Raw genomic sequence first — 27,837 nt, 5'->3', positions numbered from 1 at the left:
TCTGCTTAATGCTAAGAGAGATTCCTTTTCTTTGAAACTCTGGTTTTTGTTTTTGGTTCAATTTTCAATTTATAATTTTCTTTGGGTTCTTTACATTTGGATTAGCGATACAAATAGTTTAGTGCCACAAAAAATGCAAAAAATGCTAAACTCCTTTCCAGATGTGCTCAAAATAAGAGGAATCTAGCTTGTACATCTTGCTTCCCAAATTCTCCAACTGCTTACTGTATTTAACAGTCATTTTGATATTTTTCCCAGAATTTTATCTTGTTTAGCTTAAATATTTTCTATTAAACTTACTTGTAGTTCATGTCTCTTTTTATAGTTTGTATATGAAAGATCTGTTTTAATGTCACCATTCTTAAAATATTTTATTTTAATTGTTCACTACTTCCCATATAGTTTTTTTATTTCTGTATTTCATTTCCTCACTGTGCTATTTTTCCTTGATGGAGCCCTTGGGCTTATAGCATCCTGTTTTTCCAACTAGGGTTGTAGCTTAGCATTTAATAATGATAATAATAATAATAATAATAATAATAATATAGCTGGGTATAGTTATTCCAAGTCAAATCTGATCTGTTAACTTTTCAAAGATAATGGACTTCGTGCTTCTTCAAATAAGCATGCTGGTGATGCTCATATGTGTAAATGAAATCTTAATGATATAATTTATTTCTTCTATACTCACATAAGGTTCAAATAATTCCTCCATGCCTCCCCACTGATTAGTGATGCCACAAGGTTTTTGAATATGATTCAACTTTGTATACGGAAATGGCTTCCCCCAATTGTTACCATTGCCATATAACACTATAAATGCACAGTAGTATATTAGGAGACTAATGGTATTGAAGTGAGAGAAAATAGGAATTTATATTTTTATGGTAGGCAATGATGCTAGCTAGCTTTGAAGAGGAAGCCATATGATCCTCGGGTGATTAAAAATAATAAATTTTGTTGAAACTACCAGAAAACTTGTCCTATCATGACTCAGATAGTTCATAGATTCTTGAGTGTGGTCTTTTTTTCACTGACGGAATCTGAATTTTTCATTCTTGGTTTTTAATCCCATGGACTCTCTTACAGTTTCCTCTCTTCTGAGTAGCTATTCCGGTTAAGTAAAGGTAATGGATATGTGGTAAAACAAATTAGATTAATTTATTGACGAAAACACTGTAGACCTGCTTCCTGTCTCAACTGTTCTGCTGTAGGGTTCAGCCAACTTTGTAAACTAATTATCTGTCTGATCCTTGAAGACAATTTAATTGAACACCACTAGTGTGCCACCTAGTGATCAGCAGCTGATCTTCCTCATTTTCCAAATTCTGTTTACTTAGGAATTTGTGACGATGCATGAGAAGCTAAGCAAAATTAATGGGGTTTTATAAAAAAAAGAGAGTTAATGAGGAAGTGAATTTCTTGTTAGGTAATCTCTGGAAAAGGCTAAAGCTTTAGATTCACTGTAAAAGTAATTCTACAATTTTTTAGATTTTTTTCAGGCTAAATATTGTATTAGTGTACCAGGTTTCAGTAACAATAATTCTGGTAATATGGCTCTTTGATATTTTAGCTTATGATATTTTACTTTTTACAGATAAGTAGCCACAACATACAAAATACCCGTGGATCTGGAGATGAACCTCCCATAAGTAAGCGTGCGTCAGTAGATCGTCGAGTAGTTTCCCTTTCCCATTCATGGAATGGCTTTTCTCTTCTGGCAATGGACTCTTTAGGAAGCCTGCATTTCCTTACTCTAGTAAGGCCTGTAGATGTTGGTAAGTGTAGTATTGGATTGGAGTGCAGTACTGTACTTGTATTTAGATATCTGTTTGTAAAATTGAAATCAATATTTAATCATTCAAGATGTGTATTGCCATGAAATAGACAAACCTCTTATTCTATATGTCCTTAAAGGGGTGAACCCTTTTTTTTGAATCGGTTCAAAACTAGAAAATATTCTCAAGTGAATGTTATTAAAATTTATGGTAGGTATTTCATTATTTTTTTTAGGAGCCACATTTTGATTTGTAGAATTATACAGGCTAGAAGTTAATGTACTGTATCTTGAAGGATGTCTGAATTCTAAGAAATTATAAGTTTTTTGCAAAATGAAGAAATTACAGTACAAAATAAAAATTGAGCTTTTAATTACTTTTCATGCTCTATATATATTCACATTCATAATTGGATTAAAATGAGACAAGGTAACTATTTGCTTAAGAAAAAAAACTTACTTTAAGAAAAGGGCTGTCAAAGAATTTTTTTTGTAAATGTTGATTGACAGCATGCATAAACATGCAACTATACTATTGAGGATTAATGAGAAACTATATTGAATTGATTATTCATGAAGTAAAAGTAGGATTTGTATTTATTTTACTTAATATTACCTTGAAAACCAATGATACCACAATATCCCCCTTTTATAAAGTATTATTTGTTCGAAGGGTAAGAGTATCAATGTCAAATCTAGTTTTTCTTTTTGATTTAGAATTTTCTGGTCAGATAGTTTTTACTTTCTCAACTTTTGATTCATTTGCTTCATGGTGTTCTCTCTTGATAACTTATTTTTCTTCCTTAATTCTTTCTTCAGTTAATCAAGCAATACTATGTAAGTTTAATGAAAACCTCTATTGTTAAAATCTACTACTGGATCCAGTATATTAGCATGAGCTGTAGATATTCATAAGCTAGGTAATTGACATATTTGTTAATTAACATATTTAGGAACATGCATATAAAGGCTCCTCTGCTACCTTGCACCTTAATTCGATAACCATTGCCTTGAATATTCCTGTAAAAATAGGGCTATATCCGGTTTGAGCAGACATTGATGAATAAGCTGAGAAAGACCTGATTTTATTTTACTTTGACTAGAGTTAATTTATTTGAGAGGAAATAGCTCTTTAGAATGGAATAGAGATACAGTAGAACCTTGCAACAAAAGACATGGTTGGAACAGATTTCAGATATAATGGAGTAAATCCCGATAACCAGAGTAGTGTCCCGTTGGGAAAGGTCACCGTAAGAAGAAGTACATAGTTCTGAGATATATTTATTTACTCTATATTAATTTAGACAAAGGTAATAAAACCCTTTTTCCCTTATTTATTACCTCCAACAAGGAGGTTATGCAATCGAGTTGGATTATTTATTTGTCTGTGTGTCTGTGGACAGGATTACGTCAAAACTACCTGATGGATTGTGATGAAATTTTCACTGAAAATAGACCTTAGGCCATGGACAACCCCATTAAATTTTGGAGCTGATTCTGATTTTAGATCCAGATTTACATTTTCGTGTGTCTGTGGACAGGATACTTCAAAGCTACTTTGTAGATTTTGACAAAATTTTCACCACAAATAGATCTTAGGCCATGGATGACTCCATTAACCTTTGGCGGAAGTCAGAAATCTCTGATTGCTTGTTATGGGTATATCTTCATAGTAGAGAGCATATTTGAGGAATAATTCCATATCAATGAAATTAACTATTTTCTATGCTATTGCATCTGAGAAAATGTAAACTCTCTCATCTGATTTCAAGTTGCCGCTTTTGAGGATATGGACATATAAATAACAAATAATATTCTTAATATTTGTAAAACTTGTATTATTACAAATATTGTTTTACTTACAGTATCCTTATGAATTAAAAATTAATTCAATAAAGCCATTTCTATATCATGGTTTTTGTACATACGATGCACAAAAGGGAAACCATTTCTCTGTTTAGATTTCATCGTCAAACACAATGAATGAACAAACAAACAAAAACTCATATACACATCCAATTAATAACTAATTACACTAGTACCTTCTATTTAAGTGTATGGAAACTATGGTAGTCTATAACATATTGATATTTATGCAATATTTATAATAAGACGTTTTGAATAAGTTTGGAAATTACATATGCTAGCCCGGCGGAGAAAATGTAAACAGCTGTTTTTTTTGTTTGGTTATTCAAGCTACCGTTATCGAGGAATATGCATTCATATTAATAAAAGATATTCTTAATGTAATTTCCAAACTTATTCAAATCATTATATAATAAATACTGTAACAAAGTTTTCATACAGTTAACAAAAATCGATTAGTATCGATAGTTAACACTTGGACATGTAAATGCGTTTGTTCATTCATTGTGATTGATGATGAATTGTGAACAAAATAGTTTCCCTTTTAGATACCGTATGTAGGTAAAGCATGTTAGAATTGTCTTTACTATATTTTGTTCATTTTTAATATATAAGGACACAGTAGGTCGACAATATGAGGTTATGTTTTTATTCTAAGTTTTCTTTATATATATTGATGCTTTCACATTTCATACGGAATGTAGAATAAAGTATATAAGTTGAAGGAAATATGAATTTTTTTTATTAAATCTCTTATGATAATGGAGCACTCATATTTCTCCCAGTACAGCGTTATTCACCTACATCTAGCTTTGTCTAAACGTTATATATTTTTAGATGTTATATCAATATTCATATTCCCTTTGTGTCACATGTAGTGGTCAACAGTGTGACAGTTGACTAGTGGAAAATTCAGGGCAGGTTTCTAACCCTAATTCTATTTTTGTTGATGTCGGAAGTGTTCAAACAACAAGCGAGAAATTAAATGGCTGGACGGAATTGATCCCATTACTAATTTCAGGTTAAATCATACCGTATCTTTCTTTCCTCCTGATCCAAATACGAGTGTGCCTCCCAGCCTAACCCATTCTATTTTAGATCCTAGCCTCCCTAATTCAATTAAAGTATCAAAATATCTTATGATATTGAATTAACTATGGTAGGCCTAAATTTTATAATCCAATCCAATCCAAACAATCTTAAATGCAATAGAAAATTACCCTTTTTCATTAGCTTTGACTCCTACTGTTTCCCTCCCTTTGTCTAAGGGGCATGTGTGATGGCACTAAAAGTGAGAGAGACTTGTAGGTAAGTATCAAAATAATAAATTTTATTACTGGTAATAAAATTGGTTTTCCTATGTGTTTGTTGGTAATTTTTTTTTTTTTTTTTCAGGTCCTCAGTGGGCAGTTACGTTAATATTACTACTTGAATTTGCTCTGGTCAGTGGTTATGACTGGTGGGATTTGTTAATCTTGTGTCCCATATCATCTGTTCAGACACTGAGTGACAAACTTACTGAGACCTACATGCAGCATTCCGTTCCATTAGTACAGCATCTGTATACACGGTTTTTAGTTATGAAAACATCTATGTTAAGGTAAGTAGAATGTGTATTTTACTGTATATAATACTTTATTTTTCTTCTAAAATTTAAAAAAATATATTGACATTTTCACAATTTATATGGAATGTAGAGTAAAGTATTTATAAGTTGAAGGAAATATGAGAAAAAAATAATTAATGTGAATTCTTTTCTGTTAATGTAACACTTAGATTTAGGCCACTACAGTGTTATTCACTTGACACCTAGCTTTTTCTAAATGTTACATACCTGTAGAGGTTATATCAAGTTATTCATTACAGTACAGTATTAGTAATTATGTATAACTAATCATTATTACAGCTGTCCCTTAACATTCATGACTATTGTCATTCTTTGGGAAGCTAAATATTAAAATTTGATTATTCCCAGAAGAGCCACAAATTCTTTAAAATATTGATCATTGGTATTTGTGGGTTTTCTTGCACCACTGCGGTCATTGCATTCCACACTAATTCCAGCATGTAAAGTATCTTAGTTGTGCTAGGTTCCTACTGTACTTGTGTAACCCTCTAACCCTCATAAAGAGGTACATTGCTTATAGAATTGTTGTCTAATTTGCCTATGTACTGATTTAATTAAATCTGTGTTGCAAAATGATCTTTCATTGCATTCAGGATTTATATGGATTCCAGTTTAGTCCTGATTCAATTGTTTCCACAGTCCTTCTGAACAAGGAATGAAACATTATTATTCTTGATCATTAGATCAAGTGATTCACTTTGTACTCCATCTGCTCTGTTTAGATTGTTAGGTATTTTAATCAAGTGTTTGAGTATGAATTTTATGAATTTTACTGTATTTTCATTTATTTATTATTGATAGATTGATGGGTAGTCAGCAGCAGAGGGCAATAGAAGCTCGACTTCAAGCACAATTGACTGCTATTCAGCAGTTGTTTAGATCTCTACGTCCAGTTACCTGTGATGTTGCTACTGCAGACAAAAACATTAGTGTATCACTACAAGGTAATATTACCGTATTTCGAAGTTACTTTATTTTTTATGTAAGATTTTCTAGTTTAATTAACAAGCAACAAGGAAATGACAGTTTTCCAATGAATTTATGCTTATTATCTTTTGTCATTTATTCTTGAGTAAATTTTTTTCACAATTCTTATTTTCAGCATCATGTTCCATATTAGTTCGTGGAAAAATTAAAAAATGTGTTTGTGCAAAGACTACCCAATGGTTGATAAATTTTGATGATGCAGAGAACTACAGTACTGTAATTGATAAAGATAATGGTAATTGAGATCTTTTAAAATGTCTTGAAACTTCAGAAATTGTGAAAAATCAATACAGCATTCATAATTTTGTTGGGGTGTCAGTTACTTTTTTGTCACAATTGTCCTTTTAATGCCAGTCTCACAATTCAGTATACATACAGTAATTTCTTGGCTATTCGGGAGTTACGTTCCAGCCTATTTTTTCAATATAATTTTTCATATTTTTTATAATCATCTTAAATTTAATCTTTTAGAAACCCCCCAAATGCTCATAAACCTGTGTATTGATACACTTTTAAGCACTTTTTAAGCTAAAACTTACTTTTACTGTAAACACATCCTTACTAATATGTGAATGAGAAATTAAAATTGTAACATTCACCTGTGAAGATACCTAAACTCCATCCTTACGATAGCCTTATTACATGTAGTTACCACTTTTCTTTGTCTTGTCAAAGGTGACATTTGCCATTGTCCTATTACACTTATGTTCTGTCTTGATGTAGCGAATAGTAAATTCAATGGTGGCCTATGTCTGCACAGCTTCTCCCTTCCTTAAGCATGTCATGGCGTTACATCATCTCCGCGATCGTAAGCATCTTCCTCCAATACTTGGGTTCACGGCAGAAGCCGTAGAAGATTCATAATATTTGGCTGGTATCGTAAGGCTTGAAAGCAATTCACAATTTTAGGCAAAAATCCGAAATAAAACCACACAGATAAAGTGGGAGAGGGATGGGGTGTATTTACAGTGTTTATAGGCTAGTTTTGGTAGGTTACATACCACCTATTATGGTCTAGGATCCCTTTTAATTTGTTTGATTGATACAAATCTACTTAGTTCCGTAACCGAAATACAAACCACGCTATTTACATTGGGTTTACCTTTTAGCGCAGCTGAAATGGCGAGCCATTAGAATTTAACGAGGGTGTATTACCCCCGCGCTAGTTAGCGGGGGGGTAGGGGATTGGTAGCTAGCTACCCCTCCCCCCCTCACACACAGGTGAATGCTCACTTTCACTTTTGGCTCGGACTGGGACAGACGTCTCTGTCTTGGTCCTCGCTTGACAGCCATTGTTTGTATTGTCTTTACTTAATCGCTAACTTTTCTTTTACTCAATATATATGTAAACATGTTTTCATGTTTGTATATATATTTGAGTATAGAAATCAGTAAGTTTCCTTTTCAGAGTTGTGTGTGTAGTGTACGATATCTCCGTGGAGTCCTCGGCAGTTAGGCCACCACGGTGTAATTTTATGGGTTGCGATCGAGTTTGACTTCGGTCTTTCTCTCTCTCTCTCTCTTGAGGTCGTTCACCCTTTTACTACGTTTTACTACGCCCTTGTAGCTTCCTTCCCGTGTGAGGGGGTTGCTACGCCGTACGTTTTGTCTCAATTAGTTTATTAATCTAATTGTAGTCGTTAATTTTTCAGCTTGTAGAACGATTCCTTTCGGGGTTTTCGTTCTTTCTTTAGTGTTCATTCATTTTTAAATTACATAATTACATAGTTTCATAATTATAATTGTTATAATTCTGTTTTGGTTACATCTCTCCTACCGTGAGTGTAAGTGGTTGTGAGGGCATGTGCCTGTTGTGTAATTCTTGTTCCTTTCCCTCGGGATTCCTCTTCGGATGTGTACTAATTTTTTTTTTTTTTTTTTTTTTTTTTTTACAGTTACCGATCTAGTTCGTTTCTGTAATATGGCTACGGTGTGAGCTGTCTTGTGGAGGCCTGGGGATTCGGCTGTTGCTGCCTCCCCTTTGGATTTTCGTCAGAGGCGTGTTTCCTTCTACTGGAAGTACTCCCGTGACGATTGACAGCTCTCCAGTTCATTTTAGAACTCAGGAGGCTTGCCTCCTTGGGTGGGTAACTTTCCTTCCGAGGGAAGTTTTTCCTGTCCAGGCTTGAGTTTTTCCCCTTTTGGGGGGTTCTTCTCTTGCCTTTTTTTCGTGCGACTATGCTCTTGGTGCTGAGCGGTCACACCTGCAGTTTCACTCAAGGGGCTGGGCAACTGCAGGAGCCCCTCTTCGGAGGATTGCTCCTTTTAGGTCACTGGCTGACCAGTCTCTTCTACGAAGTGTTTCTCTTTCGTTCGCGAGAGAGTACACTCATAGAGACTCCTCTTCGGAGGATTCTTCTGCTGCTGTTGCTGTTGGCCTCCTTCGCCGTAAGGCTCACCGTCCGCCTCGTCGTAAGGGCCTCTCATCTCCCTATAAGGGTGCAAAGAGGCGCCTTTTTGAATCTACGTTTGCAGCCTACAACTCCTTCATCCGCCCTGGTGCAGATGGACAGCAGTCTGACCTCGTCTTCCGACGGGCAACGGTCTTCCCGACAGACAACGGTCTTCCCGACGGACAACGGTCTTCCGACGGACATCAGTCTCCCGGCGGACAGGCAACGGTCTTCCGGCCTGCTCCTGCTCAGTGTTAGTGCACAGGCGCTCTTCTGCTCATCAGCGCTTCCTGATCGCTAGCGCTCTCCTGTTCGCCAACGCTCTCCTGTTCGTCAGCGCTCTCCTGTTCGTCAGCGCTCTCATGATGATCATCTCTGCTGTTCCTGTTGGTTCTTGTTACGCGCCCTGTGCGCCCACGTTCGCCCTCGCGATCTAGAACTTCCGTTCAGGTCTGGGTCAAGGACTCTTCTTCTATGCGCAGGCTTCCACGCGTTGCCTTCTGCTCGTCAGCGATCATCAGCTCGCCAGCAACCTTAGACGCGTCAACGTTCACCTGCTCGCCAGCGATCTCCTACTCGTCAACGATCGCCATCGATCTGCCACCCATGTCAGTTCCCCTGACCACCATCAGTAGCGATCTAGCGCTCGCCTCATGTGGACCACGATCTCCGGTAGCTGAGACTTGCCATAGATCTTTCTCCTGCTCGCCAGCGCTCCCCTTTTCTTCTGTCCTTTTGTGCGCCAGCTTTCTTCAATCGCCAGCGCACATCTGCGCGCCCTTCTTTGCCGCGCACCAATGGGCGCCAACGGGTTTCTGACCGTCTAGGATCGCCTAATTAACAGCTGGCTTCAGCGCTCACCTTCCTGATGCACCTGAGCGCCTTCTGTTAGCGCGATGCGCGCTAACCATCACTAGTCTCTCTCACGTTGGCAATCGCCTATGCACCCGCGCGATTCTTCATCTGCTCGATAGCGTTTTGTTAACGCACCACCGCTCGCCAACGCGCCGTCACTTGCCGACGCGCCATCGCTTGCCAAAGCTCCGTCACTCTCCTGCGGGCTATCGCCCCGCCAGAACGCACCATCGCTCGTCAACGCGCCATCGCTTGCCGACGCGCCATCGGTCTCCCGACCGCCTGTGCTCGCCCACGTGCCTGCGCGGCCACACGCCCACGTTCCTGCGCGACCGCACGCCCGCGTGCCTGCACGTCTACGCTCATGCGCGCCCGCGCACATGCTCTCCAATGTTCGCCCGCGCGCGAACCAACGGTATTCCGTCGCGCGGACGGACGGTGTTCCGACGCGCGAACCGACGGTGTTCCGTCGCGCGAACCGACGGTGTTCCGTCGCGCGAACCGACGGTGTTCCGTCGCGCGAACCGACGGGGTTCCGTCGCGCGAACCGACGGGGTTCCGTCGCGCGAACCGACGGGGTTCCGTCGCGCGAACCGACGGGGTTCCGTCGCACGAACGTCGGCTTAATTCTTGCAGTATCCATTGCTCGCCTATGGGTTATCACTCGCCGACCACCAGCTCTCGCCCCTCCTTCCACGCTCGCCCTCCTTCTGCGCTCCTTCGCTCACCTTCGTTTGCGTTCCTGCGTGACCGCGCATGGGCGCTTCCACGTTCGCCCACGCGCAAATCATTGATTTACCATCGCGCGAGCTCAAGGGCAATTGCGACCACGATTCCCATTTGAGTTTTCGCAGCATGGCCAGCCTGGCGAGTTCTTCTGGAGCGTATATCCAGAACACGGCCTCACCCCGTAAACGCAGAGCATGGCACTTGCAAGAATAGGAAGAATCTTCAGGGAGGTCTGAGCAACACTCCTCTTTCCAGAACCTGGGTTAGCCCTTCCCCGTCATTCCCTGGAAGGATTTTTGGCGGGGGGCTTTCCATTCGAGATTTCTCCATCGGCCAAGGGGTGACTGCTTACCCCTTCCTCTTCTCCACCTCGTGTAGGGGGCTTACCAGGTCCTTTCCCTCCTCGGTTACGACCCGAGGTTTGGTTCAAGGAAGCTACAGGAAGGTCATGGGTACTTTCCTCCTCTCGGGCTCAGGCACCTTGGCGTTTCGTCGTTAAGTATCTAACTTGCGGGCAAGCTCGATGTTGGACCATCTGGACGCGCTGACCGAGGGCTTCCTTTCGGGTGTCTCATCCGTGGATGTCGACAACCTCAGACACCCTTCCATCCTTGAGAAGAGTTTGTTTGTGCCCAAGGACAGAGACTTAGACAGCGGCTGTGCGGAGGAAGTCGACTTCCGTTTTCACTCCTCCAAGGCTCTTTTTTCCAGACTCTGCAGGGTTCCAGCGCCTTTTTCTTTCAACCACGTCGGCCTAAGTTATCGGCTACGACAACTGAGACAAGGTGTCCAATTGCAGTTTCCTCCTGTCAGAAACAGATGGCACGGGAGGCTCCCCCGGGGGGGGGGGGCATAGTCCTAAAGGGAGCGGCAGAGTTCACGAACTCTAGGATTGGCACCCCCCCCCCTTGCAGGTTTCACGCTGGGAGGATGCTTAAGGTTACTCATCCGGATGACAGCTTCCCGATGCCCATTCCCGCACGATCTCTGTGATCAGCCAAGGATATCGCGCCTGCCGTCTCTGTCAGCGAATTCAGTGTCTCTGAACCTCTATGCCATAGGGTCGGCAAGAGTTGCCCATTTGGGCAGAATGATCCATACCTTAGGAGAAGGTCCTCCATAGGATCATCGACGGCTTCACCCCCGGCTTCTTCAGTCGATCCTTTCTTGTAAGGAAGTATCTGAGACGGGAGTTCCGTAGTCGACCTCTCAGCCCTGATCAAGTTTGTCGAACAAACTTCGTCCAGCGTAGAGCAGCAGAATCGATCAGACTGGTAACGAGGCGACAGGACTCCTTAAACCCTGGATCGGAAGGACGGGTACTTTCAGTTTCCATTCCATCCATCTTCCAGGGAGCTCGTGGAATTCAGCCTAGACTGCAGGTATTCCTGCTTATGATGCAGTGTGGCGATCCCGCCGTGGCATCGCAGGTTTTTTTCCCCAGAGAACTCTCCCTGCTTTCCTCATGGCCGCTCAGGTGCAGGCTTCCGCCTCCTTCGCTTTTTGGAGGTCTGGTCAACTCCGGTAGGCTCGGGTTTGACCTTCTTCAGCGCCGGGACAAGCTTCCGGATGCTTACCATGAGTGTGGGTTCATGGTATTTTGCTAGGAGCCTTCTCTTCTTCGGCCTCAACATCCGGAGTATCTGGCCATGATATTGAGTCAACGGCCTTACCACGTTGGAAACCCCACTTCTCGTCCGTCCAGCGAGGTTAAGCAACGTTGGTTCTGGTCGGTACTTGGATGGGTGACTACCTGGGGACGCCAGATTCTGTTGCCACCTCCTCCGAACCTTCCCTTCAGTTTGACTGTGGCAAGGCTGAGGAGAGTGGCAGTACCTGTTCTCAGTTAAGCAGAGCTTTCAGCCCTACCTTGGAACGTTTCCTAGTTCTCCTTTCCTCATTGACCCGTCTATAGTTCCGAACGGTCGCCTCAGGATAAGTTCCATGTGGGGCGGTCCAAGTTCCGGTGGTTTCAGGCAATGATTAACCGGACTTCCTGGCCCCTATGGGACCAGCGGAACTATTAGACCTGCAATGGGTGTTGACCTATGGAACCTCTTGATGGGAGTGGATATTCTCGTCCTTTCCCCACATTCTTGATGCTGTTCTCGGACTCGTCAAAGAAAGGGGGGGGGGGGGGGGGGCACAGACTACTCAAACAACCACACTGCAATATCTTTCACGAACCGGGGCGTCGCTTCGGCTTCATGCCTGGAGACACTACGCCTCCTCCTCAAGAAGAGACAACCCGCTACAGTTGCGGGACGGAGGTCACGTCATCTGCGATAGTCATCCGCAGGGGTCTTCCAGGCGAAGTGAAGAGTCTTCGGTGGTTGGTGCCGTGGGAGATATACCTCTTCCCTTGAGGCCTCTTCTCCAGCAATATCGGTCTTATTGCCTTTCGGCGGGAGGAAACTCCTTTCCGCTCTCGGCAATGAAGCCTGTCACTCAGCCTTTCCCTGGCCTTCAGGCTTAAAGGAATAACTTTTTCCTGCCCGCTGGATCTTTCCTCACTCATGCGAAGCTACGATCGTTCCTGCCCTAGTCGGAGTGAGACCTCCAACTTGGAGCATGGCTCGGACTTTTTAGTCCCTTAAGAGATCTTCTCAAGACCCTTTACGACAGGCCTCGGATTGTATTCCGTCTTGGGTCTCCTGCTCACTCTGGCCGCGGCCAGTGTGTAAGCAATCTTCTTGGTCTCGTACGACTCCGCCCTTTCTAAGGAAGAGGGGAAGGCAACATTCAGGTTCGCTCCTGAGTTGTTGGCTAGACTCAGTTGTCCTCAGTTGCAGCCGATTTGGGAGCACAAGGAGGACACGGGGGAGAGTCACCAGTATACCTCTTCAGCTCGGACTCAAGGACATTCATCTCGACCTGTCTCCAGACCCTCCCCCGTCACGTCGCCCTACAGCACGATGTTGGATACATCGCAACGTCCCTCGCCTTCGAGTAATACTACTCGGTGACGCAGGTGCTACAAGCTGGAGTCTGGAAGCGTCTGAAGACCTTCGCAGCCCGCTTCCTGCAGGGCGTGACCCACAGGAGTTTCGATACGTTTTCTATCTCTCTGTGGTGGCTACACAACAGCTGGTCTAACCTCAGGCTCCTTTTTGGACAGGTAGCAGAAGGTTGAGGGCATTGTTATCAGGTTTTAGTCTGCATGAACGAAAGAAGTATGTCTGGCCCTTATTTCTTTCTTCATCATCCCCTCTACGGGGAAGCAGCATCCTGGTCTCTGCATAGCTGACCTCGAACCTCTGCAGGTAAACCATGCTTCCTTGTGTTCCGAGTATTGAGTCAATACTGTCGCGTCCCCCATACCCTGACGAGGTGGTATTGGGAACGTCCTAACCCAGAGTTCCTTCTGGAACTCCAGGTCAACTGCCTAGGAGGGGTCACACTTCTTCCTTCACACACAAGCTTATGTAGGCCACACGGTTCCTTGCGGAGCAAGGAACTTGTGAGGTGCAGGGACTCCTTTTCTCGAGTGCGACTCACTCGGATTCTGAGTCCCCGGGTAAAGCCAAATCCAGTATGGCTGGGCACTTTCCACAATCCCTAAGGGGTAAGTCACCCAATGTAAATAGCGTGGTTTGTTTTTTGGTTACGGAACAAATGACAAATTCGAAGATAATTTGCATTTTTCCTAACCATACAAACCTTCGCTATTTACACATATTTGCCCGCCAGCCCTGTCCCCCAAGACAAGTCCTACCTCTAAGTGATAGTGAGCATTCACCTGTGTGTGAGGGGGGGAGGGGTAGCTAGCTAGCTACCACTTCCCTACCCCCCCGCTAACTAGCGCGGGGGTAATACACCCTCGTTAAATTCTAATGGCTCGCCATTTCAGCTGTGCTAAAAGGTAAACCCAATGTAAATAGCTAAGGTTTGTATGGTTAGGAAAAATACAAAATATCTTCGAATCTGTCATTTTATTATTTTAGGTTCATCTTCATCCTTTGAATTAAGATATTGTACAATACAGTTTATCGGTAACATCTTACACGAGACCCCTCTCTTTACCATGCCATCTGATCCTTTTGCCTCCCTCTTGACATTCCACCACCAAGAGGTTTGACATGAGTCGGCTTCACTCCTTCCCCAATTTTTACCACATGCCAGTGCAATCTCAGTATTGACTGTCGTATTATTATTATTATTATTATTTGCTAAGCTACAACCCTAGTTGGAAAAGCAGGATGCTATAAGCCAGAGGCTTCAACAGTGAGGAAAGGAAAAAAGAAAAAAAAAATATTTTATGAGTAACAACATAGAATAAATATCTCCTTTATAAACTATGAAAACTTTAACAAGACAAGAGGAAGAGAAATAACATAGAATAGTGAGCTCGTGTACCCTCAAGCAAGAGAACTCTAACCCAAGACAGTGGAAGACCATGGTATAGAGGCTATGGCACTACCCAAGACTAGAGAACAATGGTTTGATTTTGTAGTGTCCTTCTCCTAGAAGAGCTGCTTACTATAGCTAAAGTGTCTCTTCTACCCTTACCAAGACGAAAGTAGTCCATGAACAATTACAGTGCAGTAACTCCTTGAGTGTAGAAGAATTGTTTGGTAATCTGTGTTGTCAGGTGTACAAAGACAGAGGAGAATCTGTAAAGAATAGGCCAGACTATTCAGTGTGTGTTGGCAAAGGGAAAATTAACCATAACCAGAGAGAAGAATCATGTCTGTAATCTTTCCTACCTGGTTCTTCTAATTACTTCATGGGTCAGCCTAACACACTTGCATATTTCCAAAATCCACCTCAACCTATTGTTTTGTTTGCTTCGTTTTATATTCCTCCTTATTGCCATTTTCCATCATTTATTTAATTGTAATACAATAGATCTGTATTTTCAATTTATTTGGTGTTCTTTTGTCACACACTACCACTGCCACTGCCCTCTATTTCCTCTAAGCTGTTTTTATACTTCTTCCAAAGTCAGCTTTACATCTTCCTTACTGGCTTTACATAGATCTTATATATTTGAGATTTTTCACCTGTTTTAAATATGCTGTAGACCTATTTATCTTGTATAGATATCCCATCCACGCTATGTTTACTAGACACTATAACCTCAGTTTATTCATGCTAGGCTATTAAGTACTCATTAACATATCCTATACAAACTATTAGGTAAATTAATTTACACTATTGTTGTGTAAACATGTAAATTACCTTAACAAAAATTTGTGTGTACCTGAATTACCCTAGGCTATTTATGATATTTTCCATGTATTATACTCTAGGGGAATTAATTGTTGCTACAAATTTATTTACTATATAGTAGGTTATATTAGGATAAATAATTCAGCAATTGGTATTCAAAAAATAACTGCTGATAGCCTAATAAAAATTAATGCAAAACATTTTAGGCTTGGCTACCATGATACATTCGTAAACTTACACTATGCATCCTAATTTTTTATAATATATCTGTGTGTATCACAAGTAAAATTTATACTAAATTGTTTTTGAATTTAAGTAGTAATCAAAATTTCATAATTTTTCAGCTTACTTAGAAAGCCGCCCTTCACTGGATATTCTAGATATTGACAAGTCTCTAGATAATATACTGACTTCAATCAATATCAAAGACTGTCAAATTGATCCTGGGATGCTTCAAAACCTCCAGCCCTTGATTCAGTTCTCAGTTGATCTGGCATTGTTTATTCTCTTCATGTTAGCACAGAACTCTAAGGTAAGTACAGTAGATAGGGGATATGAAATAAGCCATTACCTATGGAGTGAACCATGATCTTTTTGAGCATATAGGAATAGAATATTAGTTTAAATGTTTACTAATTCATGATATTCATATTTTTTATGCATTATATTATCCTATAAACAGGTATATCACGGTTTTGTCTAAGCAGTAAAGTTGAGAATAAATCACCTTGAAATTGCTGGACTTCAAACTAGCCAGAAAGACATAAAAGAAATTCAAATTGTATTCCATCAAATAAAGCCAAGTCTGGGCCTAACTTCACCTGACTAGGTAGATCATTATGACAATAAATAAACCTAGTGTTTTACTGACATCACCACTTTAATGAAGCCATTGCATCCTGTCTCCTTCTGAGTGTTCTGTTACCAGGAAAATCTGGATCTCTATGCTAATTTGGTGTAGGGTCTTTATCATTGTCATGAGGTTGTGACTTTGGCAAGAAGCAGCCTTTGTTTTAGTGTTGAACAATGCATGGTTTAGGGTATTATTGTATGCCACTTATGGAGTTGTATTCTATGTACACTATTATGTTAATTTACTCTTTGGAGTTAATGTGCTGTGTGGTCTCCAAGGACTTTCTCTGAAAGATTAGAATAGGGAATCCAATAGGACATAGATACTGTGGTGCTTGATTATAAAGCTTAGGAAATTATTTATTATGGGTGAGTAAGTGGGTAAGTGTGTGTGTGTGCGTGTGAGTGTGTCAAATGCACAGTTTTTGTGTATTTATTTGAAAGAAACAATTATTATCAAGATATTTAAGTTTTTTCAATATTAATCTTACCCGATGATCATGTAGCTGTCAACTCTGTTGCCCGACAGAAATCTACGGTCGGGATACGCCAGCGATCGCTATACAGGTGGGGGTGTACACAACAGCGCCATCTGTGGTCAGGTACTCCAGTACTTCTTGTCAACACCACCTCAATTTTTCCTCTGTCGTGCCACCGGCTAGACCTACTTGGATACGCTGTTGATTCTGGAGTTATTGTTCACGATTTGGTGATGTATTTGCTCTAGAGTTTAGCCTTCGCTATTCAGGAAGCTTTAACATTAGCTTAGCAAGTTTTTGGAATTAATTTGATTTAATTTTGGTGACGAAGAGAGTATGAACTCTCTTTCACTTTTAAATGGCCGACCCTTCCCTTAGACGGAAGTGTTGGTGTCGAAGAGAGTATAGACTCTCTTTCTTAATTTTGCTTAACAAAGTTATAGTTGAGCCCGTCATATCGTTTTTTTTACCTGTTAAGATTTTATGCTATTTTAATTTTAATGTTTTTGAAAGAATTTCTTTGATAGCCTCGTACTGTTTTCAAAGTTGAACTAACGTTTTGTTTTGTCTCCGCAGTTGTTGACGTTCAGAACGTTCAACTTGCGCTCTATCGTTACGATAGAGAGAGAGTATTCACGGTTTCACGTTGCAGTAAGAGTAAACCGATTCTAGCGTTTTGTTCATTCTTTCTTAGCTTAAATGGTTTTAATTCTAATAAAGGAACTTTTTATTTGGGAAATCTTTCAGTTTTTTTCCTTTAACAATAATATGTTTTAACGATATATATAATTGGGCTCATCTCTCAGGTTCTAAGTCAAGAGAGAGAGAGATAGAGACGGAGGGAGAGAGAGGAGGATAAACGTTTCGTTCAAGCGGGTAACGTTGTTATCGTTTTTGCTCTTCTCCCTAGTCTCTTTAGGGGAAGAAGGTAAACGTTTCTAGAGTTTTATTCTTGTTCCCAGGCTTTATGCGGTGAGAGATTTTAAACGTAGTTTATTTGATCTAGTGTTTAGTCTCTTTTCCAGCCACTGAATTCTTTATCTTTCATTATGTTTTTCTGTTACATTGTAATACTGTTTTCGCAATTACTAACTTTTAATGAAGGATAGAATTGCGTTTTTCAGGTACAAACCACTTAAAGTTTCGAGTTCAGTGAAATAAGTGCAAACAGAAAATCAAAAGTGATAAAGTGATAAGCGCAAAGTGTTACAGTGTTGCGTTCGAGGGTTCGTCTATTCGTGCCAGTTGTTCGCCTAGTCTGGGACCTCTTACAAGCTCCCAAGCCCAGGGGAGAAGTAATGTCGAAGGACTTATGGGTTCATCAGGCCTTGATCGACGAACAGACGTTTCCCTCCGTGGTTTCGGGTGTATCCACTCACGTAGCCGACGTGATCACCCCACCCACACAAAGACGAGAGAGCCCATTTATTCCTCGTCTGCGGAAGAGGTTTCTCGCAGAAACCATGGACCAAATCTTGCAGCTTTTAAGTGCAAGTCGGTCCCTTCCGCGCAAGTCCAACTCCTAGGTGTAGCCACTGCCACTGGGTCAGTTCGGACTTGCTGCAGTACGACAACTGCACACCTCCCAGAGAGGCAAGGTGGTACCGCAACAGGCAGTAACTCCGTCTGTTGCCGCACCAGCTGTTTTAGACCCTCAGTCTCAACGGACAGTAGCTCCGTTTGTTGTTGTCTTTCATAGACCCTAGTGGTCCATGCTGCAGACTATACAGTCTCAGCTTGCTCCTTCATACAGGAGTATCATGCTGGAAGGTTGACAATGCAGCCTGTTAACCTACAACCCGCCGAGGTTGTGCGCTCAGCAGATACTGCGGCTGCCTGCTCCCACCCTCCACCTGTGAGAGCTCCACCTCCGATGCGCAGTCCACCCTGCCAGACGCATGTTCTTGCTGCGCCTCCTGCTTTCATGCGTGAGTTGCCGCATCGGGAGTTGCCGGGTTCCAGCACTATGAGGCAACCTCCTCAACCCATGAAGCAGGAGCCTCATGCTATGCGGCATCCTCCTCAACCCATGAGGCAGGAGCCTCATGCTATGCGGCAACCTCCTCTACCCATGAGGCAGGAGCCTCATGCTATGCGGCATCCTCCTCAACCCATGAGGCAGGAGCCTCATGCTATGAGGAGCCTCATGCTATGCGGCATCCTCCTCAACCCATGAGGCAGGAGCCTCATGCTATGAGGAGCCTCATGCTATGCGACATCCTCCTCAACCCATGAGGCAGGAGCCTCATGCTATGAGGAGCCTCATGCTATGCGGCATCCTCCTCAACCCATGAGGCAGAAGCCTCATGCTATGAGGAGCCTCATGCTATGCGACATCCTCCTCAACCCATGAGGCAGGAGCCTCATGCTATGCGGCATCCTCCTCAACCCATGAGGCAGGAGCCTCATGCTATGCGGCAACCTCCTCAACCCATGAGGCAGGAGCCTCATACTATGCGGCATCCTCCTCAACCCATGCGGCCTGAGCCTCATCCCTTGCAGCATGAGCCTCATCCCATGCAGCATGAGCCTCATACCATGCAGCATGAGCCTCATCCCATGCAGCATGAGCCTCATCCCATGCAGCATAAGCCGCATGCCATGCAACATGCTCTGCATACCTTACAGCATGCTCTACATACAGCATGCTCTGCATACCTTACAGCATGCTCTGCATACCTTACAGCATGCTCTGCATACCTTACAGCATGCTCTGCATACCTTACAGCATGCTCTGCATACAGCATGCTCTGCATTCCTTACAGCATGCTCTGCATACCTTACAGCATGCTTTGCATACTATGCTCTGCATACAGCATGCTCTGCATACCTTACAACATGCTCTGCATTCCTTACAGCATGCTCTGCATACCTCTCCGCATGCTCCTCAGTCACACATCTTTGGTTGTTGCCAACTCACAAGACTGTCAAGCAGTTTCATAACGTTGCCTTCTGGTCTGCTGCTTTTGCACCAGTGAAACCCTCACTGAGAGAACTTAGCTTTTCTCGGATATGGTTCCTGTAGATGAGAAAGTGCTATTCTCCCTCCTTCTGATTTTCCCTTGAGGACTCTGTCATTTGGAGAGGAGCCTTAAGCTGCTTAGCCTCCTATGGACTTTTATTTAAGCATAACATGCTTCCAGGGAGGGTAATGGTTCCGCTTCAGTCGCTAACCCCGTCTGTTGCCACACCTGCTCCCATAGACCTTGAGCATTGTTGCAAGACATGCAGTCCAAGCTTAGTCCTTGTTAGAGGATTTTTTGTTTACGGAGTCAGTGTGTCACTGGGAAGACGTTCAACAACCAGCAGAGGGGACTTGTTGTGACGCAGTGCGGCAACCTCAGCAACCCGATAAGGAGTTGTCTGTACTACCCAGACAGTCTAGACAGTTTCGGGTTGTCGCTGTACTTCCTCGCTTCCCCATGGTTGACAGTTCACAGACTGTGCAGCAGTACCATGATCTTGTGTCCGGCTCCGTCAGACGACTGGCTTTTAAGAGCTCCCACAAGTCGTCGCTGTCTGGAGATTCTCAGATGGACTATGGATCTGACCAAGGAACTGGGCCTCCTGGTCAATTTAGAGGAGTCCCAGCTCGTCCCATCCCAGACCTTTGTCTACCTGGGTATGGAGCTTCAGAGTCGAGCTTTTCGGGCTTTTCCGTCGGCCCCAAGAATCTACCAAGCCCTAGAATGCATCCAGAGCATGCTGAGAAGGAACCGATGCTCAGTCAGGTAGTGGATGAGTCTAACAGGGACACTTTCATCGCTGGCCCTGTTCATCGAGTTAGGGAGACTCCACCTCCGCCCCCTTCAGTATCATCTAGCTGCTCACTGGATAAAGGACATGACGCTAGAGACGGTCTCAGTTCCTGTTTCCGAAGAGAGGAGGTCTACTCTAACGTGGTGAAAGAACAGCTTTCTTCTCAAGGAAGGTCTACCTTTGGCTGTTCAGAAACCCGACCGCCGTCTCTTCTCGGACGCATCAGACACGGGCTGGGGTGCGACTTTGGACGGACAAGAATGCTCGGGAACATGGAATCAGGAGCAAAGGACACTTCACATCAATTGCAAGGAGCTGTTGGCGGTTCATCTGGCCTTGATAAACTTCAAGTCCCTCCAGCTTAACAAGGTGGTGGAGGTGGACTCTGACAACACCACAGCCTTGGCTTACATCTCCAAGCAGGGAGGGACTCATTCGTGGAAGTTGTTCTAGATCGCAAGGGACCTCCTCATCTGGTCAAAAGATCGAAAGCTCACGCTGGTAACGAGGTTCATTCAGGGCGATATGAATGTCATGGCAGATCGCCTCAGCCGGAAGGGTCAGGTCATCCCCACAGAGTGGACCCTTCACAAGAATGTTTGCAGCAGACTTTGGGCCCTGTGGGGTCAGCCAACCATAGATCTGTTCGCTACCTCGATAACCTAGAGGCTCCCGTTGTATTGTTCTCCGATTCCAGACCCAGCAGCAGTTCACGTGGATGCTTTTTTGCTGGATTGGTCCCATCTCGACCTGTATGCATTCCCGCCGTTCAAGATTGTCAACAGGGTACTTCAGAAGTTCGCCTCTCGCAAAGGGACACGGCTGACGTTGGTTGCTCCCCTCTGGCCCGCGAGAGAATGGTTCATAGAGGTACTGCAATGGCTGGTCGACATTCCCAGGACTCTTCCTCTAGGAGTGGACCTTCTACGTCAACCTCACGTAAAGAAGGTACACCCAATCCTCCACGCTCTTCGTCTGACTGCCTTCATACTATCGAAAGACTCTCAAGAGCTAGGGGCTTTTCGAAGGAGGCAGCCAGAGCGATTGCCAGTGCAAGGAGGACATCCACTCTCAGAGTCTATCAGTCTAAGGGGAAGTCTTCCGAAGCTGGTGCAAGGCCAATCCAGTTTCCTCAACCAGTACCACTGTAACCCAGATTGCTGACTTCCTGTTACATCTAAGGAACGTAAGATCCCTTTCAGCTCCTACGATCAAGGGTTACAGAAGTATGTTGGCAGCGGTTTTCCGCCACAGAGGCTTAGATCTTTCCACCAACAAAGATCTACAGGACCTCCTTAGGTCTTTTGAGACCTCAAAGGAACGTCGGTTGTCCACTCCAGGCTGGAATCTAGACGTGGTCCTAAGGTTCCTTATGTCATCAAGATTTGAACCTCTCCAATCACCCTCTTTTAAGGACCTCACATTAAAAACTCTTTTCCTCGTGTGCTTGGCAACAGCTAAAAGAGTAAGTGAGATCCACGCCTTCAGCAGGAACATAGTTTTCACATCTGAAACGGCTACATGTTCCTTGCAGCTCGGTTTTTTGCTAAAACGAGCTTCCTTCTCGTCCTTGGCCTAAGTCGTTCGAGATCCCAAGCCTGTCCAACTTGGTGGGGAACGAACTGGAGAGAGTACTTTGCCCAGTTAGAGCTCTTAGGTACTATCTAAAAAGGTCATAACCTTTACGAGGACAATCAGAAGCCTTATGGTGTGCTATCAAGAAGCCTTCTCTTCCAAGGTCTAAGAACTCAGTTTCTTACTAAATCAGGCTTCTGATTAGGGAAGCACATTCTCATCTGAAGGAAGAAGACCTTGCTTTGCTGAAGGTAAGGACACATGAAGTGAGAGCTGTGGCTACTTCAGTGGCCTTCAAACAGAACCGTTCTCTGCAGAGTGTTATGGATGCAACCTATTGGAGAAGCAAGTCAGTGTTCGCATCATTCTATCTCAAAGATGTCCAGTCTCTTTACGAGAACTGCTACACCCTGGGACCATTCGTAGCAACGAATGCAGTAGTAGGCGGGGGCTCAGCCACTACATTCCCATAATCCCATAACCTTTTTAACCTTTCTCTTGAATACTTTTTATGGGTTGTACGGTCGGCTAAGAAGCCTTCCACATCCTTGTTGATTTGGCGGGTGGTCAATTCTTTCTTGAGAAGCACCGAGGTTAAAGGTTGTGATGAGGTCCTTTAGTATGGGTTGCAGCCCTTTATACTTCAGCACCTAAGAGTCGTTCAGCATCCTAAGAGGACCGCTACGCTCAGTAAGGAAGACGTACTTAATAAAGGCAGAGTAATGGTTCAAGTCGTCTTCCTTACCAGGTACTTATTTATTTTATGTTATTTTTGAATAACTAATAAAATGAAATACGGGATACTTAGCTTCTTTGTTAACATGTATGCTGGTCTCCACCCACCACCCTGGGTGTGAATCAGCTACATGATCATCGGGTAAGATTAATATTGAAAAATGTTATTTTCATTAGTAAAATAAATTTTTGAATATACTTACCCGATGATCATGATTTAATTGACCCACCCTTCCTCCCCATAGAGAACCAGTGGACCGATGAAAAAATTGAGGTGGTGTTGACAAGAAGTACTGGAGTACCTGACCACAGATGGCGCTGTTGTGTACACCCCCACCTGTATAGCGATCGCTGGCGTATCCCGACCGTAGATTTCTGTCGGGCAACAGAGTTGACAGCTACATGATCATCGGGTAAGTATATTCAAAAATTTATTTTACTAATGAAAATAACATTTTAGTTTATAAAATAAGCTGTATTTCTGTTTAAGAAAGTATAGATAACATACTGTGCTAGAGACAACACATAAGAGCTTACGTTATGCTTTAAGATTAGCGGTGTAGGCTATGAGTCTGAACGAAAACACAACAAACACTTACAGTAAGTACAATTAAGCTGTACTGTAGTAATATTACTGTACATATATTACAGTAATGTGCACTATGGTACCAGTGAATATTAGGTTACAGTACAGTACAGTATTACTAGATAAGAACAACTTTTGTTTTACTGAACAGTAAAGGGATGGTAAACTTTACCTTAGCACAATACTGTACTGTAACTTTACTGTGTCCAGTACATAGTGTACATGTGTGCAAATGTACTGTACACTGTACATATGATCATAAACTGTTGTAGAAACCAAATTAAAACAATATTAGTCAGTATTTACTTGTTAATCATCAGCTCTGGCACGTGCTCAGGGCAAAGGGCAGTGACTTTTTAGGTTAGGAGTTAGCCCACCGTAGTGTAGTATTTCTTCGCGAAAATTCGCTTTTTGTGCCTGAGTCTGTAACCTAACTATCGTGAAGAATGAGGCCTGACTGTACTTCCTATAGGATATATTAAGTTCCTTACATAACTGTGTTATCTTTGCCATGTCTATTGGCTTTGCAGTGTAGTTGGGGAATAAAAGTAAGCTCTTGCCAATTTCACTGAAGGCCAACTACAATATCTACAATAGTGAAAAGTAGGGTTTAGTCACTGTATGAACCTAGCTTTTCTTAGTACTGTATGTGGCCTTGGTAAGGGAGGGAAAAAACTTCCCCACACTTAAGTGATATAGGAATAATTGATGTTTTCAATTGAAAATTTTTGTTTACAGATAAATGAAAACCAAATCAGATGTGTATGGGATGGATATGATAACCTGCCAACCATGGCATTATTTTAATTGCTCTTAATGGGTCCATTCTGTCTGAAGTCAGGATCCACTTGTAGAAGACCTTAGAAATATATGTCTTTTTTTTTTTTTTTCCTTTCACTGTCAGTGAAAGGATTTTCTGAGAAGTTGGGTCCGCTGAGTATTTACCCAGCTGGGACCTCAGGGATTTCATCTGCCCTTCAATTTCAGGTGTAGTAGGTATGCGTTTTGGAAATGGGGTCATGGTGGACCAGGCCTCTTTCTAGATAATAGTTTTTCATACAGAGGATGACAAACTCTACAGTGGAGACAGCTTTATTGTGGGGTTCTTTAGAAGAGGTTTTGGTCTTTGCAAAGAAGTATCCCTCTGGATTTCCTGGTTAGCTACAATGCTTTCTAGGTCAGATCCAACCCAAGGTTCTGCTAAGCAGGTTACTGGTCCGGCTGAATTTAGTACGCTTGCGTCTCCCATGGATGTCTCGGATATAGCCAAGATAGGCGAGGCTTCTGTCTGCACTCTCTATGGTCATCCCACTGAAGGTTCTGCCCTTCCTAGTAGTTTTGGCCCACTTTCTGCTTTTCTACTCCAGCCTGGTGATTCAGCTGTGGCTGGGTCTTCGGATTACCAACTTCCTATGAAGGCTCCAGTGGGGGCTCTACCTTCTGGTCCTTTGGATTCGGCTGTGTTTGGGTCTTCGGGTTACCAACTTTCAAGGAAAGATCCAGGGTGAACTCTTCCTTCCATTCTTGTAGACTCGGCTGTGGCGGGGGGACCTTTCGTGTTACCAGCTTCCTAGGAAGTCTCCAGAGGGGCCGCTTCCTTCTGTTTCTGGGAATTCGTCTATGGCTGGGCCTTCAAGTTACCAGTTTCATAGGAAGTGTCTGGTTGGAGCTCTTCCTTAGATTCCCACTATTAAAAGTTTGGTATTGGGGTGTGGGAGCAGTAGAGGCAGCTTTTATGGATGTAGAGGAAGGGGAGTTAGTAGAAATCTTTGGTAATCCTGTAATGGATGCCACTTTTGCCTGCTATCAAATATTTTTTGACATACACTATCACTATAAGTATATGAACTTTCCATTCAATGACATCAAATTTGAGAAACTTTTGGCATTTCCAGAATCAAGATGGAATTCCATTCAAAGATCCTTCTTGTAAGGCATGACCCCAGCTGATACTTTAGAAAGTTGTTCTGATTCTGTATAACTTTGCTTTGAATACAGCAGCAGAGGTAGTTTCAGATGCTGGGGTTTTTTTTTTCAGACCACAGTTTGTTGAATGCTTCTGTGGTCATAAGGAAAGTGCCTGGTGAAAACATCCCATTTTGTTCAAAATGGTGAAATTATCATTTGAGCCAATAAGAGATGTGCTGCTGGAGGAGATTTTACCTCACCCTAAGAGTGTCTCCCCTTTTTATGAGTACATACACTAGAGTTTGAGAGATACACAGAACTAAGTTTTGTGAAGTCTTTCTTCCTACAAAGTGGGATGCTCAGGTAGGTGCTAAGCAATTGGGTGATCCTTTTCTTTTATTCCAAGTTCATCTTAGGACTGCAGAATTCAGTGCCCAACAGACCTTATTTAGATTACTCTGTTGTGGCTTTTTGGAAGAGGGAGCTATAGGGGATTCCAGAAAGCAACCTCTGCAGTAGTAAGGCTACCGTGTATAACCATTTAAAAGGCTTTGTTAGAACAAAGTTCGAGGTGTTGGCAGCATTTTATCTTTAGAAAGTAGAGGTAGAGGAATTTCTGTACAGTTATCCTCTATGCAAATTCTTCTGCCCCTAAGCCCTAGGTGAACAAGCCAAAGCCAAGTGGAGGCAATGGCCACTTCACTTTTAGAGAATGGAGGAAAGCTGCAACCTAAAAGAATCAGCAGTAGGCTCAAAAGCAAACTGCAGAGATCAGTCCCTTTTTCCATCCCAAACCTTGACTTCTTCCTAAGTTTCTTCGTGAGGAAAAGGGATAACAAAGCTATTTCCCCCAAAGTGAAACCCAATCTCATGACCAATCAAACATTGAATATAGAGAAGCCATTGGAGTCATTCCAAGGGAAATGTAGGGGTTGGTAAATCACATGAAAAAGAGGATCATAGCAATGAGGGACTTTGAGTTGGTGGTCGTCTCCTTCGTTCTGAACGTTGGAACTTTTCTTGGTGGGTGGAGAAAATAGTTTTATTGGAGTATCAGTTGGTTGTGGATATAAAAATCTCCTCCATACCACAGCTTTCACCAGACCAGCATCTTAGAATTTAACTACATTGTAAGCAAAATGTTAAAAGTTGGATGCATAGAAAGTGCAAGTTTTTAAAATCCTGAGGCAGAGTATTCAGTATACTGAAGAAAGACTCCCCAGAGGGTATATTGATCCTCAACCTCACTCATCTCAACAAACATGAAAGGGTGATGCTTTAAAAATTATGACTATCCTGCAGGTGTGCCAATTACTTTGCCGAAGGTCTTGGACCTGTACTATAGTTTTAAAAGATACTTAATGGCATGTGTCTGGTGTTCACTACTTCTGACCTTGCCATGGGTTTTGGCTTAAGAGAGATGGTGTACAAGTTTAGAGTAATGCTATTTGGCCACGATATCACCCCAAGAGTGTTTACAAAACTAGCAAGGCAGTGGTCAAACTCCTAGGCTTTGCCGGGAGTTCAGATCATAGCTGAGTTAAATGAATGGGGGATTTGGGCAGAGACAAAGAATTATGCCTAAAATACACAAATCAAAACCAATTCCAAGATGGATATTTCAGTGGCTAGGTCTTCAGTTAGATATGGTGAAGCCACACAGCCTAACAAAAGCATCTCAGCAAAAAAATTTTAAGCAAGGTCAGATTCTTTCTTTCAAACTGCTTCCCCACCAGCCAGCAACTAGAGAAGATTTTTGGCCTCCTTTGGTTTGCCTCAATAGTCAACCCATTGTAAAAGACCAGGTTGAAAGATCTCAATTGGGTGTGGAGAAGAATGGCACGGATGGGATTTTGAGACCTAGCTTTGTTGCCCTGTCATTGCAAGGAATTCTTAAGCCTTAGATGACATGAAGTTTTTTTTTTCCAAGTCTGTCTAATTGGTCCCTCCCTCGATTTCCATGATCCTTTATACAGGTTGGATTTGGAAAGGTCATTGAGAGGCGACCTTATTGTTAGAGAAATGATTCTCTCAGTTTGCAGTATTTCACATACAGGAGCTCTTGTAGTTACAACCGAGATCCCTTCATACGATGCTTCGTAAGTCAGATTATACATACCTTACATAACATACTGTACATACATACATACAAACATACTGTACAGTGTATGTATTATATACTTTAAAAAAGAGAGAAAACACATTTATCTCCTGAAGGAACTTGATAATGGGAAGAATTCTCAAGCAGGATCCCTCCTTTTGAGGCATGCAACAGCTACTTAGTTGTCTATGAAAATCTTTATACAGGAGTTCCTTCTTGAACAGTCTCTTATAATGTTAGGAAGATCACCATCAGTTCCAACATATTTATAGGAGGTCCTCTGGTTATGACGGTCACGAGTCATGAATATTTGTCATTTGGGTACTTTTTCATAATAAAAAGAAAGCACGTTTTGTAACTTCATGTAGATGATATGAGTAATGTACTATACTATCAATAAATCAAACTGATGGAAATTCCCTAATTTTATTCTGTA

The 27,837-nt window shown here is 42.4% G+C and overlaps 1 protein-coding gene across 1 annotated transcript in view; it reads left to right on the top strand.

Annotated features, from left to right (window-relative positions):
• Positions 1-27,837, top strand: part of MED16 (mediator complex subunit 16) — a 258,180-nt gene that overhangs the window by 159,418 nt on the left and 70,925 nt on the right. The window contains exons 10-13 of the mRNA XM_068359399.1: positions 1,598-1,778; positions 5,039-5,243; positions 6,072-6,214; positions 15,751-15,938. Of these exons, the coding sequence (XP_068215500.1) occupies positions 1,598-1,778; positions 5,039-5,243; positions 6,072-6,214; positions 15,751-15,938 (717 nt within the window). The remainder of the gene's footprint in view (positions 1-1,597; positions 1,779-5,038; positions 5,244-6,071; positions 6,215-15,750; positions 15,939-27,837) is intronic.

This window comes from Palaemon carinicauda, chromosome 2 (genome assembly GCF_036898095.1).
Source record: "Palaemon carinicauda isolate YSFRI2023 chromosome 2, ASM3689809v2, whole genome shotgun sequence".
Classification (NCBI taxonomy): Eukaryota; Metazoa; Arthropoda; class Malacostraca; order Decapoda; family Palaemonidae; genus Palaemon; species Palaemon carinicauda.
Note: the sequence above shows the minus strand (reverse complement) of the source record. Positions and strands in the feature narration are given on the sequence as shown.